The 15,266-nt window shown below is 45.9% G+C and overlaps 1 protein-coding gene across 1 annotated transcript in view; it reads right to left on the bottom strand.

Moving 5' to 3' along the window:
• Nucleotides 1-15,266, bottom strand: part of col18a1 (collagen type XVIII alpha 1 chain) — a 166,776-nt gene that overhangs the window by 73,430 nt on the left and 78,080 nt on the right. Inside the window, 6 exon segments of the mRNA XM_033023498.1 lie at nucleotides 851-904; nucleotides 7,473-7,559; nucleotides 8,796-8,858; nucleotides 12,146-12,172; nucleotides 14,775-14,925; nucleotides 14,928-14,953. Coding sequence (XP_032879389.1) covers nucleotides 851-904; nucleotides 7,473-7,559; nucleotides 8,796-8,858; nucleotides 12,146-12,172; nucleotides 14,775-14,925; nucleotides 14,928-14,953 — 408 coding nt within the window.

Raw genomic sequence — 15,266 nt, 5'->3', positions numbered from 1 at the left:
ATGATGGAGTTTCTCCATAATCTGAAACACACTCACTAATGGCCAAACATTACTAGCGCTGCTACCAAGCCTACTCTTCCTATCCTACTTGTGAAGCTTGGTATGTGTAGGCTGATGCCTGGGGCTCCTACTTTTTAATGGTGTTTGAACTTTCAATGTAACATTTTACAAATAACATTTTGGGCATTCCCAATGGCGCAAAGAACAGGAGCTAAATACAATTGTCGTGCATCTTTCTCCTTGTCTATGCCAGAAATCTTATAGAATCATATTGAAACATATAAAATTCTTAAGGGATTGGACAGACTAAATGCAGGAGAAATGTTTCCAGTGTTGGGGGAGTCCAGAACCAGGGGTCACAGTTTAAGAATAAGGGGTAGGCCATTTAGGACTGAGATGAGGAAAAACTTTTTCACCCAGAAAGTTGTGAATCTGTGGAATTCTCTGCCACAGAAGGCAGTGGAGGCCAATCCACTGGATGTTTTCAAGAGGGAGCTAGATATACTAAGTCCCCTTAGTGCTAAGGGAATCAAGGGATATGGGGAGAAAAGGGCCGAATGACCTACTCCTGCACCTATTTCTATGTTTCTATGTTTCTAAATCCTGCATTTCCACAAAACCTTATTTCTATTGGTTCAACTATCACTTTCAGAGACCATGGATGTTCACCAGATCCAGCAACGAGGAATATCACCCTTTCTCAAAGTCCTTTGCTTGTTAGTATTTCCCAGTCAATCCCTTTGATTGGCACCTTGGCGTGCAATCGCTTAGAGCCTCAGTAGCAAGGTTGCAAAATGCCATTTCATTTTCTCCCGAAACACGGAATCCTGTTCAGAGATGTTGCCCCTACCCGATGAAATTCCGCGTCACTTTCCAATCCCGATCCTTCCATGTCGATAAAGGTCTAGGAAACAAGAACAGGCTGCAGTAAGAGGATGCATTTGAAGAAAGATTGGATCTGAAACACTAACTCTGTTTCCCTCTCCACCGACACCGCCGGAACTTCTGACTATTTCTCAGCAGTCATATGGTTTTCTTTTTTCTGCGAGTCCCACTCTGGCCAAGGTTTGATGTTAATTGCTGTGTTCAGAGGCATAGAGCAATAGGGAGCTCGGCAGGGCTGAGCAGAGGATGCAGCTAACGCAATGGAAAAGCTATCAGCAGCTTTTTTTGTGAAGAAATATTGGACATCACTGCTGCTTTACTTTCTCTAGAATACACACGGGCGCTTGGTGATCAACCTGAATGAGGGAGACAGAATGAACAGAAATTGTCCCGCCGAGTCCATGGCTTAGCCAGACACCAAAGGCCTTTTAGCATTTATGTGGGCAGGGCTTGAATGAATGAATGAATAAGTTTATTGGCCAAGTATTCACATACAAGGAATTTGCCTTGGTGCTCGGCCCGCAAGTGACAAAATTACATACAGTGACAGTTAGTAAAACATTAAACATTATTAATAAAACATTATCGGTTAAACATGTGAATTAAATAAAATACCAGAGCAAATGAAGGCTACAGATTTTACTTAGGAATCACGTGAGTGATTCCGTGAAGAACCCGTTCAGCACGCAGCGCGGCATTACGTCCAGCAGAGCAACAGCGGCACAGCGGGAGTCAGGCGCTCTCACTACGGAGGTGATAGGCGGTAGGATCACTTACCCGGCGCTCCGCTATCCCGACACCGTGCCGAGCCCAGCCCCGCCTGAGCAGCGGGCTGGAAGTAACGCCATGGAGGCGTCCGGCCGGTGGCTCCGACTTATTGGACGGGACGTCTTTCCACCCGCCCGGGGGGAAAGACAGCCGCCTGAACAGACCTGTCCCCGCTCGACTCCACGGAGGAGCGTTCCATCTTGCGGGGGCAGCAACAAGGCGGTAGGACCGCTTACCGGGCGGTCCGCTACCCCGACGCCGAGCCCAGCCCGCTAGCGCCTGAGCAGCGGGCTGGATGTAAAGCCAAGGAAGAGGCGTCCGGCCGGAGGCTCCGATTTATCGGACGGGGACGTCTCTCCACCCAGGCGGGGGAGAGACAGCCGCCTGAGCCCCTTGGAGCGGCTCTTGGAGCAGGACCTCCAGCGAGGTGCACCCCAGGAGGGGCGCTCTCGCAGAGGGGGGTCAGGCACTCCCTCCACAGTGCCTTGTGCACTGTCCATTGCTTCCTCCTTTCCAGAGGATAGCTTTGGTGACCAGGACTGGGCTGGTCAAGAACAGGGGCAATGGCTGAAGATCTCGGGAGTATGCAAGGGATGCAGGAACAGGAAGAGCTACTAGGTGTGGTGGACAGCTACGTGGAAACCCCACGTGCAGGAGGCCGTTAAAAGCCTGACGACAGCCATCACATCGTTTTTTCCTCATTCCATGGACAAATACGGAGATGACCACAACCTTCGTAAACAAGTCATAAGACCTGCCATAAAATCCTACATTGCGGGGTTGTGCATACCCCAGCCACTGAGCCAGACCCACTGCTCTTTGGCAAAAACCTCACAAAGCATATGAAGGACATGCAAGAGGTTTTACAAAACTTTCGGCTCATGAGGGCAGGGCCGGGACGAGTAATCAAAAACAGTCATTCCTACGCAGCAGCACCCCATCGCGTCCATCAGTCAACGTCTACCATATCGGACTGATGAAAGCTTGGGGTCCGCATTCTATCACCGAAAGTCTTCTTTAGACCAGGGCCCAGAGCGGACCCCATGGAAAATGTGCCACCCCCCAACGTCACCGCCACGTCAGACGACGTGCAACACTCGTTGGACCAGCAGGAAACAGAAGAATACCCATAACCATGGAGGTAGGTGGTTCTGGTTCCTACCAGTATATAGAGTAATACTAACACATGGGAGTCTATCACGAGTGATCAGTATATACTCAATGGCATTAGTGAATACAAATACAATTCATACTAGAAAAATTGCCACCAGGTCAACATTCACCCCAGGGGGTATTTTTCCTCTCTCCGTTAAAGAAACAAGAGGGATAAGCTGAACTGGTGAGAATAATTACAAAGGGTATCATGGGAAAACCTGAACCCTTGCAATTCGTATCAAATATATTCACTAAACCCAAAAAAGATGGTGGATGTCGCATCATCATTGACTTAACTTCACTAAATATGTTTGTTAAGTATATACATTTCAAAATGGAACCGGTTGTTACTGCGAGACAACTAAATTCCAAAGGATACTTCATGGCAAGCATTCATCTTAAAGATGTTTACTATTTAGTACCATTCACAAGGATCATCGCAGATACCTGAAATTTACCTGGATGGGGCAGCTATAGCAGTTTAAAGCGTTACCCAATGGGCTCACATCAGCCCAAGAGTGCCACCAAGACACTAAAACCAGCTCTGGCAATATTCAGAAGACAAAAACATATTGTCATGGCATATCTTGATGATATCCTAAATGGTAGGCAAGACCATGAATTTGACTATGTTAGCTGTTCAGCTACCAAACAGTTATTCGAAACCCTGGGGTTGTCTTACATCCAGATAAATCTAAGTTGAAGCCATCCTGTATCATGGACTACTTGGGCTTCACAATTAATTCAGTCTACGTGACTGTAACATTGCCAAAAGACAGCATAGTTGAATTGGCACAATCATGCAACAATTTAATGGTCAACAAACTACCAACTACTCGACAAGTAACAGAGTAATTGGGAAAATGGTAGCAGCATTTCCGGCTACATAATTCGGACCTTTGTACCAAAAACGACATACAGGTCATTATGATCGTTTCATGAAGTTACCCACTGAAGTAATATCAGAACTACAGTGGTGGGCAAAAAACGTTTGACATAGTTTCAGCCTATTATCATCACTAACGCTGCGTCAGTTATCCAAACAGATGCCAGTGCTCAAGACTGGGGAGCAACTAACTCTATATCCAGCACAAGTAGTAGATGGACTAACCCAGAATCAGCGTTACCACTTACACTGGGCATTAATTATCTAGAGATGTTGGGTGACTTTTATGGTTTAAAAGCATATGCATAAATATGCATCACTTGCATGTACGGTTATAAATAGATAATACTACGGTGGTGGCCTACATTAACCATATGGGCGGCATAAAATCGGTATCATGCGACAAGTTGGTCAACACAATTTGGCAATGGTGTGTCCAAAGACATATTTGGCTATCAGCAACTTACCTGCCAGGTAAGCTAAATACAGTGGCAGACACCAGGTCACGTAAATTTAATGACAACATCGAATGGATGTTAAAACCCCAAATTGTTTTTCACAAAAGTTATCAAGCAATATGGCACGCCAGATATCGATTTATTTGCATCGAGGCTAAATCACCAGGTAACTATGTATATCGCTTGGGAACCAGACCCTGAGGCAGCAGCGGTAGATGCGTTCGCGCTGGATTGGGGAAATTCTTCTTCTATGCATTTCCTCCCTTCTGCCTCATCAGTCGGGGACTACGCACAGTACAAATGGACTCTGCTTCAGGTATTTTGATAGTACCCGACTGGCCTACACAGCCATGGTTCCCAATACTCCATGACATGGTTGTTGAAACTCCGATGGTATTCCCCAGTGACCCAGAGTTGTTAACACCCAGTGTTGGGCACAAGCCACCCGTGCCATGAAAAAAATCAAACTCCTGGGTTGCAGATTCTGCACAAACCACTTCTGGGACTGGGATTATCATAACAAACCGTCGACACCATGTCAGCATCCCTCCGAACATCCACGAAAAACAGCACTTGTCCAGCATCAAAAAATGGGAGAAGTACTGCTTGGATACAGGGACCACCTACTCAACCGCTACAGTTACCAACGTACTGGAATTCCTGGCGAACCTTCACCACGCTGAAGGACTCAGCTACAGAGCCATCAACAGAGCTAGAATTGCCCTGCCTGTCTATTTAAAACCAGCTCCAGGACAACAGGCCATGAGGTCCCACCAGCTGGTGGTCAAACTAATGAAGGGTATTTACAACTCTAACCCTCTAGACCAAGGTACACCCATATATGGGATGTCAGGGTGGTCCTGACATACCTCAGGGGATAGCCACCAGCCAGATCCCTCAACCTGGAACCATCTATGCTCAAAACACTCATGTTGATGGCACTTGTAGCTGCACAGAGGGTCCAGTCACTACACCTATTGCCACTGGACACCATGCTCACAGCTCCAGACCAGATCTCCGTCGTTATCCAGGGAATGATCAAACAGAGCAGACCAGAAACATCTAATCCAGTCGTGGAATTCCGGGCTTACCCGCCAGAAACACGGTTATGTGCCATGACCCTATTATCCTACATAGACACAACCAAAATATTCGAGGGAGATGAAAAGCCTTGTGGGTCAGTCATAAAAAACCTTATGGTCGGGTGACGAGCCATTTCGAGATGGCTCAAGCAGGTGCTAAAAGCTGCTGGGATAAAAAATAACATGTACAAATTTCATTCCACCAGGGCAGCATCCATGTCGACGGCTAAAAGAATGGACGTGCCTATAAACCACATCCTGGCTACAGCAGGATGGTGGGGGGTAAGACCGTTCAGAAATTTTATAATAAGCCGTTGGCAAAACCTGTTTTATTTGCAGGAAAGATTTTACAGACTGCAAATATTTAATTTAAGCCCAGGGGAGCAATTTAATTTCTTTGTTGTTATTGTTAAAAAATACCATTGTGTTTTTCTACAAACAGATTCATTGGTTGGTTACGATAACACACTTCCTCCCTCAAAGACTTCGGCAGTGATGTAGCAATAACTGTTACACGGTTTGAAATCACAGAGCTTTGAAATCTTCACGGAATCACTCACGTGACTCCGAAGTAAAATAGTAAGATTAAACGAGAACTTCCCAGTTTGAAGTTTGATCTGTATTTTATGAGGAGTTACGATGAGGGATTACGTGCCCTCCGCTCCCGCCGTCAATAATATGGGTCAAATTCATAAACTGATTCCACACTGATATCTGTGATTCCACACTGCTGCTTTGAAGTATGCCGCGCATGCGTGCTGAACGGGTTCTTCACGTAATCCCTCATCGTAACTCCTCATAAAATACAGATCAAACTTCAAACTGGTAAGTTCTCGTTTAATCCTACTATTTTTGGTTATTGAGTAGAGCTGCTACTCATGGGAAAAAAAGCTGTTTTTATGTCTGGCTGTGGCAGCTTTGACAGTCTGGAGTCGCCTTCCAGAGGGAAGTGATTCAAAGAGTTTGTGGCCAGGGTGAGAGGGGTCAACGATGATCTTACCCACTCACTTCCTGGCCCTTGCAGTGTACAGTTCGTCAATGGAGGGAAGGTTGCAGCCAATAGCCTTCTCAGCTGATCGGACGATTCGCTGCAGCCTCCATGCTTGGTGGCTGAGCCAAACCAGACCATGATGGAGAAGGTGAGGACAGACTCTACGATGGCCGTATAGAATTGGACCATCATTGCCTGTGGCAGATTGTGCTTCATCAGCTGCTGCAGGAAGTACATCCTCTGTTGTGCCTTTTTGACTGAGGAGTCGATGGTGGCCCCCCATTTAAGGTCCTTGGAGATGATGGTTCGCTGGAATTTAAAAGACTCCACAGATGTGACTGTGGTGTTGTTGATGGTGAGTGGGGTGAGGGGAGGGGGAGCTCTCCTAAAGTCTACAATCAATTCCACTGTCTTAAGAGCATTGAGCTCCAGGTTGTTGCGATGGCACCAGGACGCCAGCTGTGTCACTTCCTGTGTCACTCCCTGTCCATCCACATCACCAGACGGATTGTCACATGGAAGACCCTGTGCAGTGCAGGATCTCAACTGGAGACAGCTTCTGCAAGGACATTCGTGCCATAGGATCCATGTGCAGTAATTGCTGCATTAGTGGGGATGTGAGCATCAAGGGTGGGCAGCTCACTTCTAACAGGGCATTCTGAGTCAATAAGGGGCTGGAGAATAGCTTGACCCAGTGGAACAGATGGTAGAGCTGCCACCTCATGGCCACAGAGACCTGGGTTTAATCCTGGCCCCAGGTGCTGTCTGTGTACAGTTGCACATTCTCCCTATGACCGTGTAGAGTTTCCTCCAGATACTTGGGTTCCCTCCCACATCCCAAAGATTGAGGGCTGGGAAAATGGAGAGAATAAAAATGCGATGAGTGTAGGATCTGTGTGGATGGGTGTTTAATGATCAGCAATGACAGTGAGCAGAAGGGTCTGTTTCTGTGCTGTATCTCTCTTTGACCGAAGAACAGGGATTTGCACCAAATGTCCCTCAACCAAAACCCTTGAAGGTATGTTATTTCGATATTCTCATATAATCTCCTTGGGATCTTGCTGTGCGTTAATCTGCCTCTGCACCGCTTACAACAGTGACCACACAATAAATGCATTTCAGTGAACGCTGAGACTTCTAGTACATCCTGAACATGTGGAGGGCACTGTGTAAATGTGTGATTCTCTTTTCTGGATTTGGTTCTCAACCTTTTTTCCACCTCAGCCTCATGGGGAATATTCACTTACGAGTTTGTCAGCCCTGGAAGAGGGGCCGGGGGGTCCAGGAGAGCCGGGAGGTCCTCTTGGTCCTTCGTTTCCAATCCCTGGGTCACCCTGTGGAGGACAAGAAGGCAGGCATTCATTCTGACATGCTCACGTCCAACACAGCCTCTTTATTGGATAAAAGGACACAAAGTACTGGAGTAACTCAGTGGTTCAGGCAGCGTCTCTGGAGAACATGGATAAGTGTCATTTCACGACGAGACTGACTGTAGACTTCAGACTGTAGTGTAGACAAGTGTTTTATTGTCATCCCAAACGGAACAATGAAATTCTTACTTGCATTAGCACAAACAGATATGTAAGGAAAATATTGTAAACATCATAATAAATATATATGTGTGTGTGTGTGTGTGTGTGTGTGTGTATGTATATATAAACAAACAATTTGAGCAATAATAATAGTTCAATAGTTGATCCAATCATCTATGGATTTAAGACCACATATTACCCTTACGCTTGTTAATCACATTGCCTGTCTCCTGAGCAAGCCAATCGTTTAGTAAATCAGATGAGTCAGATGGGACTGCATGATCACATCTCTGTCGCCTGTGCTTTAATGACAGTTTTTGTTGGAAATCCTTAACTTCATTTCCCTCAAGGCCCTGGTGGGATTTGAACTCATGCCTCCAGTTCATTAGTCCTCACCACTGAGGTGCAAGATCATCGGGAACGTGTCCTTGTTAATGAGCACAGGTAACGTGCTTCAGGTCAGATTGATGCAAAGGTAAATAAAAATCAGAAAAGAAACAGATGCTGGAAATCTGAAATAAAAACTGCGGAGAGAGAAACTGAGTGAAACATTTGGTGAAACATTCACTCAGTATATCTCTCCTCAGATGCTGCTGGACCAGCTGAGTGTTTCCAGAATTATAAATATTTCAGGTAACACATTTTCTGCTAATTTGGCTGCACTTGCTGGTGAGTATGCTTCAGGTTTATAGGATTGAGTTGCACAGTGGCATTACTAAACTGCTAATCAAGCAGCCTGCTCCTAGTAAGTTGGAGACATGTGTTCTAATCCCATCACAGTAGCTGGAGAATTTACGGTAAGATATTACAGACAGGCCACTCGGAAGCATCATCGGAAACAAAGTGTCTTGGAATTTTGAACCCTCTCCTCCCTGGTTAACTTAAACTCCAGACAATTTTGAGTTAAATTCTTATCTGTTTTGGTATGTGGCCCTTCTAGATTTTGTCGAATTTCCCTCTTTACAAAGTGGTGCATAACAGCAACGAAATCTGGAAAAAAAAAAGTCAAAGGTAAAGTTAACCTTATCACATCCTCACCTTATCTCCTCTAGGACCTTGGTCACCGGGAGCTCCTGGGAAACCTTGAGGACCAATCTCGCCCTAAAGAAAGGAAAGGAAAGCAACACTAGATTACATTAAACATCCACTTGCCCCTATTCACATTTGACATAAAACACTGGACAAGTGAGTGGTGCGGCATTTTGGGAGGAAAAATGCAAGAGGAAAGTATCCAGTAAATGGCAGGACCCTTAGGTGTATTGATAGTCAAAGGCATCTCGCAGTCCAAGTCCATAGCTTCCTAAAAGTGGCAACCTAAGTAGAGAGGGTGATAAAGAAATCAGATGGGCATTGATTATAAAAGTCTGGAATTCATGTTGCAGTTCCATAAAATGTTGGTTATTTAACTTTGGAGTATTATATGCAGTTGTGGTCACCAGAGGGGAATGACAAATATGACAGGGCAGAACATTAAAGTCAGAAGGGGAAAGTTTAAGGCTGATCTGCCGGGCATGTTTTTTTGCACAGAGAGTGGTAGATACCTGGAATGAGCTGCCAAGGGAAGTGGTAGAAGAAGAGAGAATAGCAATGTTTAAAAGGCATTTAAGCAGACTAATAAAGAGAGATTAGAGGGACGAATGCCAGGGATTAGAGAGATAAAGGCCATGTGCAGGCAAATGGATTAGTTTAATTTGGCATCACGGTTGCCGTTGATTTAGTGAGTCATAGTTCAGGAGAGTTTTCTTAAACAATATGTGGAGGCCCCTACACGTTAGAGGGCAACGCTGGATCTAGTATTGGGAAATTGGGAAGGGCAAGTTAATGAAGTGTGTGTGGAGGAGCCTTTTGGGACAAGTGACCACAGTTCGATTAGGTTTAAGATAGTTATGGATCGGGACGGAGAGCGTCCACGTGTTAAAATGCTGAACTGCGGTAAGGCCAACTTTGAGGGTATGAGAGAAGGTCTCGCTCGTTGACTGGAACAGGTTATTTGAGGAGAAAGGAACATCGGTCAAGTGGGATGTTTTTAAAAGTGTACTGAAGAGAGCTCAGGATGTGTACGTCCCCGATTGAGTGAAAGGCAAAGCAGGCTGACGAGGGTAATTGAGACGTTAGTCAAAAACAAGAAGGATGCATGGGACAGGTATAGGCAGCTGGGATCAAGTGCATCCCTGGAGGAGTTTCGGGAACTAAGGAGCAAACTAAAAAAAAGATCAGAAGGGCAAAAAGGGGCAAGGAGATAGCTCTGGCGGGCAGCCTAAAAGACAATCCCAAAAGATTTTATAAATACATTAGGGGGAAAAGGGTAACTAGAGAGAGTGGGACCTCTCAGGAATAAAAGCGGTCACCTCTGTGTGGAGCCACAGGAGATGGGCAAGGTCCTCAATGAGTATTTCTCCTCTGTATTTACCGAGAAGAAAGACTGTCGGACAGAGGAAATTGGAGCAGTCAATGGAAGTGTCATGAGAGCAGTTCTCGGGTTATCGTCGAGGAAATACTGAAGGTACTGTCGTGTTTGAAGGTAGACAAATCTCTGGGGCCTGATCAGATATATCCGAAGACATTGTGGGAAACTAGAGGAAATTGTGGGAGCCCCTATTGAATTTTATGAGTCATCCTTATATACAGGAGAGGTGCCAGAGGATTGGAGAGTGGCAAATGTTATGCCTCTTTTCAAGAAGGGCTGCAAGGAAAATGTTGGGAACTATAGGCCGGTGAGCTTAGCATCTGTAGTTGGTAAGTTACTGGAGAGTATTCTGAGGTATAGGATATACAGGCATTTGGATGGACGGCTGATTAGGGACAGTCAGCATGGTTTGAGGTCGTGTCCCACAAATCTGATTGATTTTTTGAAGACGTGAACAAAAAGGTTGATAAAGGTAGAGCTGTACATTGGAGTTGTGTACTTGGACTTTTGTAAGGCATTCGACAAGGTGCCGCATGGTAGGCTGCTCTGGAAGGTTAGATCTCATGGGATCCAAGGAGATATAGCTGAATGGATAGCAAATTGGCTCCATGGAAGGAAATGGTGATGGTGGAAGGTTGCTTCTCAGAATGGAGGCCTGTGACTAGTGGTGTGCCTCCGGGTCCGGTGCTGGGCCTGTTACTGTTTGTCATCTACATCAATGATTTGGATGAGAACATACAGGGCAAGATTCGCAAGTTTGCTGATGATACAAAAGTTAGTGGTTTTGCAGATAGTGAAGATGGTTGTGAACGATTGCAGCAGGATCTGGATCGATTGGCCAGGTGGGCGGAGGAAATGGTTGATGGAATTTAATACAGAGAAGTGTGAGGTGTTGCATTTTGGGACGTCAAACAAGGGCAGGACCTACACAGTAAATGGTAGGCCTCTGGGTAGTGTTGTAGAGCAGAGGGATCTAGGAGTACAGTGCATGGTTCCATGAAGGTCGAGTCGCAGGTAGATAAGGTGGTCAAAAAGGATTTTGGCACTTATGGCCTTCATCAGTCAGAGTATTGAGTATAGAAGTTGGGAGGTCATGTTGCAGTTGTATAAGACGTTGGTGAGACCAGCATTTAGAATATCGTGTTCAGTTCTGGGCACCATGTTATAGGAAAGATATTGTCAAGCTTGAAAGGGTTCAGAAAAGATTTACGAGGATGTTGCCAGGACTAGAGGGTGTGAGCTATAGGGAGAGGTTGAGTAGGCTGGGTCTCTATTCCATTGAGTGTAGGAGGATGAGGAGAGATCTTATAGAGGTATATAAAATCATGAGATGAATAGATCAAGTAGATGCACAGAGTCTTTCACCCAGAGTAGCGAGGACCAGAGGACATAGGTTCACGGTGAAGGGGAAAAGATTTAATAGGAATCTGAGGGGTAACTTGTTCACACAGAATCGGTGTATGGAACAAGCTGTCAGAGGAGGTAGTTGAGGCTGGGACTATCCCATCGTTTAAGAAACAGGTGGACAGGTATATGGATAGGACAGGTTTGGAGGTTTATGGACCAAGCGCAAGCAAGTGGGACTAGGGTAGCTGGGCCATTGTTGGCCAGTGTGGGCGAGTTGGGCTGAAGGGCCCGTTTCCATACTGTTTACTCTATGACTCTAGGGCTGGTTGCTAGCTGTGCAGTTCCAAGAGATTAATGTAGATGGTCAAAAAGGTTGGCATGGACCTAATGGACAGAAGAATCAGCTTCTGTGCTGTACCACTATGTGACAATGCCTCGAGACCTTTTAAAGGTGCGAGTGCACACCAGTAATATAATAAATCATGAAGGCGGGAAATCATGAATACTTAGAAGCAAGGAATATAACAACAAGGAGGTAGGTGCTAGACGTTAGACTACATTAGACTATTGTGCACACACATACAGATACAAGGACAGGCACAGACAGGCACATTCATAAAATAAACTGTCTCACCGATTTCCCATCTTCACCAGGATCACCCTGTAACAAAGACAAATGTAGCAATTCAGTGTCCCAGTACACTCTACATTCTACATTACCGGGCTGACATACTGTATAAGTGTGTGAACCCATCCGCTGACATGCAGGCCTCGAGCACTCGAACCCTTGAGCAAAAGGATACCCTTTGGTGTGTGTCTCTCACCCATTCACGTCCACGGAAGGATAGGTCTCTCGAACAAAATCCAATTATCTACACATGGCGAGCTTGATGCGTTACAAGCTTGTCAATTTACCCACAGGCACTTTAGTCAACGACTAAGGCCAATCCACACAGCATTGGGGGGTTGCAATGGAAGGTGTGGAGGGTCCAGCCAGGCACTGCCCACGGGCTGGGATGCCACCACACCGAGCCGCCTGATTAGCCAGAGCTCCACACTCCCATGATGCCAATGGAGTAGGACAATGACGTCATCAGTCTAGCTGACCTACACTGCAAGACCAATGAGGAAGAATTATCTTGACTCTAAAATAAACTTTAGTCTTAGAATATTCGGTCACACAAACTGAATACGGCATTACCTAGTCATACCCTGTACCAGCGTGTTTCACTGTTCCGTTGTCCTAAACATTGCTGAATTTTGAAGTTACTTTCACATTCACTTGCAATTTTACACTACGTGAATATGCCACAAATTATTCATGTAAAGCAGAGGAATCTAGGAGTACAAGTTCATAGTCCTTGAAAGCCATGTCACAGGTGGACAGTGGAATTAAAAAGATTTTTGGCACGCTGATCTTCATCAGTAAGGGCATTAAATGTACAATGATATTTCCAGCATTTTCTTTTTTAATTTCAGATTTCCATCATCTGCAGTTATCGTTTTGAGGTCCACAGACCCGGGTACCCAGGGGATACTCCAATTGTTCGCTGAACAGAATATGTAGGAAGGAACTGCAGATGCTGGTTTAAATCGAAGATAGACAAAATGCTGGAGTAACTCAGCGAGGCTCTGGAGAGAAGGAATTTTTCTTTCACTTTTCAGGTGAGGCCGAGGTTCACTTGCATCTCCTCCAACCTCATCTACTGTATCTGCTGTTCCAGGTGTAGACTCCTGTATATCGGCGAGACCAAGCGCAGGCTCGGCGATCGTTTCGCTGAACAACTCCGCTCAGTCTGCCTAAACCACCTGATCTGCTGGTTTGGTGAAAGATTAATTCCCCCTCCCATTCCCACACTGACCTTTCTGTCCTGGGCCTCCTCCATTGTCAGAGTGAGGCCCAGCGCAAATTGGAGGAACAGCACCTCATATTTCGCTTTGGGCAGCTCACACCAGGGCGGTATGAACAGTAACTTCTCTAACTTCAAGTAACCCTTGCTTTTCCCTCCCTCTCTATCCCTCCCCCTTCTCTATTCTCCTATCAGTCATGCTGGTTTTCGACGCGTTTTATCTGTTTCCTTTGTTGTTACTTCACCCAACTAACAATGATCTATTCTACATGTCCTTGATCTCCCATTTTTCCTATGTCATGCTTTCACATCTTACACTTCCTTATCTATGCACTTCCTTATCTATGTACCTCCCCTCCCCTGACATCAGTCTGAAGAAGGGTCGCGGCCGAAACGTCACCCATTCCTTCTCTCTCCAGAGATGCTGCCTTCCCGCTGAGGTACACCAGCATTTTGTGTCTATCTTCGCTGAACAGAATTTTTATTCATAAATGAAAGTGTTCACAAAAATGAATTAAACGAGTGAAAAGGGTTGATTGATCATAAACAGTTAAATTATCTATGTTTTCTGACAACATCAAAATAGGTGGGAAGGCATGCTAGGATGAGAATATTCGGATTCTGCAAGGATACAAGATACGTGAAGTGATTGGGCAAAAGTTAGCATTTGGACTTCACGTGGGAATTACAATTCTCCGAGACAGGAGATGGAAGCAGAGCTGAAAGGATTTGATGAAAGGATTTAATATGCCTGATGTTACCATGCTGGAGAGATGAAAACTGGCAGCAATAGTCATTAATAATGCAATGTCAGAAACTCTGTATCCAGAGACTCTGAAGCTGTTTAACTCATGGAGTAGTTGATGCAAAATTCAATGTCTTTGTGGTGAGGCTGGATACAATGACAGAAGGAGAAGGTGACCTGGTGAGATCAGCGGGAGGGAGATTATCTGGGACATCATAGATTAACTGAGCTGAATTGTATCCAACCTGCATCCAAATGGGCAGCACAGTGCTGCAGCAGCAGAGTTGCTGCCTTACAGCACCAGAGACCCAGGTTTGGTCCTGACTCCGATGCTGTCAGTATGGAGTTTGTCCCACATAACCTGCATGGGTTTTTCTCCGGGTGCTCCGGTTTCCTCCCACACAACCACAGACGTACAGTTTGTAGCTTGGTAAATTGTAAATTGTCACAAGTGTGTAGGAGAGTGTTAGTGTGCCGGATCGCTAGTTTGACGAGGACTTGGTGGGCCGCAGGGCCTATTTCAGCACTGTATCTCTAACAAATCTAAAAACTATACTTCTGAATGGTCTCTGGGCCTTGTTAGATGCAATACAAGCCTGTGCTTTACTCAAATTATGATACAATAAAAATGCACACACACGCACTCAGGCTGAACGATCGCTACTCACCGGCTCCCCATCTCTCCCGGAAGTCCAGGGGGCCCTGAAGACCTGGAAGGCCAAATTTCTGCTCCACTGCAAACGCCATCTCGCCCCGTTCCCGGATGGTCGCGAGGAGACCAGGAGCCCCCGGGGCACCGAGTCTCCTTTCTCTCCCTTGGGTCCTTGATATCCAAATCCGCGGTGCCCTAATTTTGCAAGGATGAGAGAAATTCGAGACCTCGCTGTGATCGGCTGCAACTCCCGCGTTTATGTCAAGACACAGAGACTGTCAGGTGCAGGAAACTGGAAGGTGGGTCCAAGTGATGGGGTCGAGGAGAGGGTGGAGGGGGGAGGGGGAAGCGAGGGGGTTATTCCACTTCAGTTGTGCCCTCAACATGGGTGAGTAAAATCGGGCAGATGGCAGAGCTTGCAGGGGCGCCAAAGGAAGCTACTTGTTCAGGGTGAGTGAGGGCACAGAGGCCGGCAACTATGAAAGCAAATCTAGTGCAGGGGGTGGCT

The sequence above is a fragment of the Amblyraja radiata genome, chromosome 7, assembly GCF_010909765.2.
Source record: "Amblyraja radiata isolate CabotCenter1 chromosome 7, sAmbRad1.1.pri, whole genome shotgun sequence".
Classification (NCBI taxonomy): domain Eukaryota; kingdom Metazoa; phylum Chordata; class Chondrichthyes; order Rajiformes; family Rajidae; genus Amblyraja; species Amblyraja radiata.
Note: the sequence above shows the minus strand (reverse complement) of the source record. Positions and strands in the feature narration are given on the sequence as shown.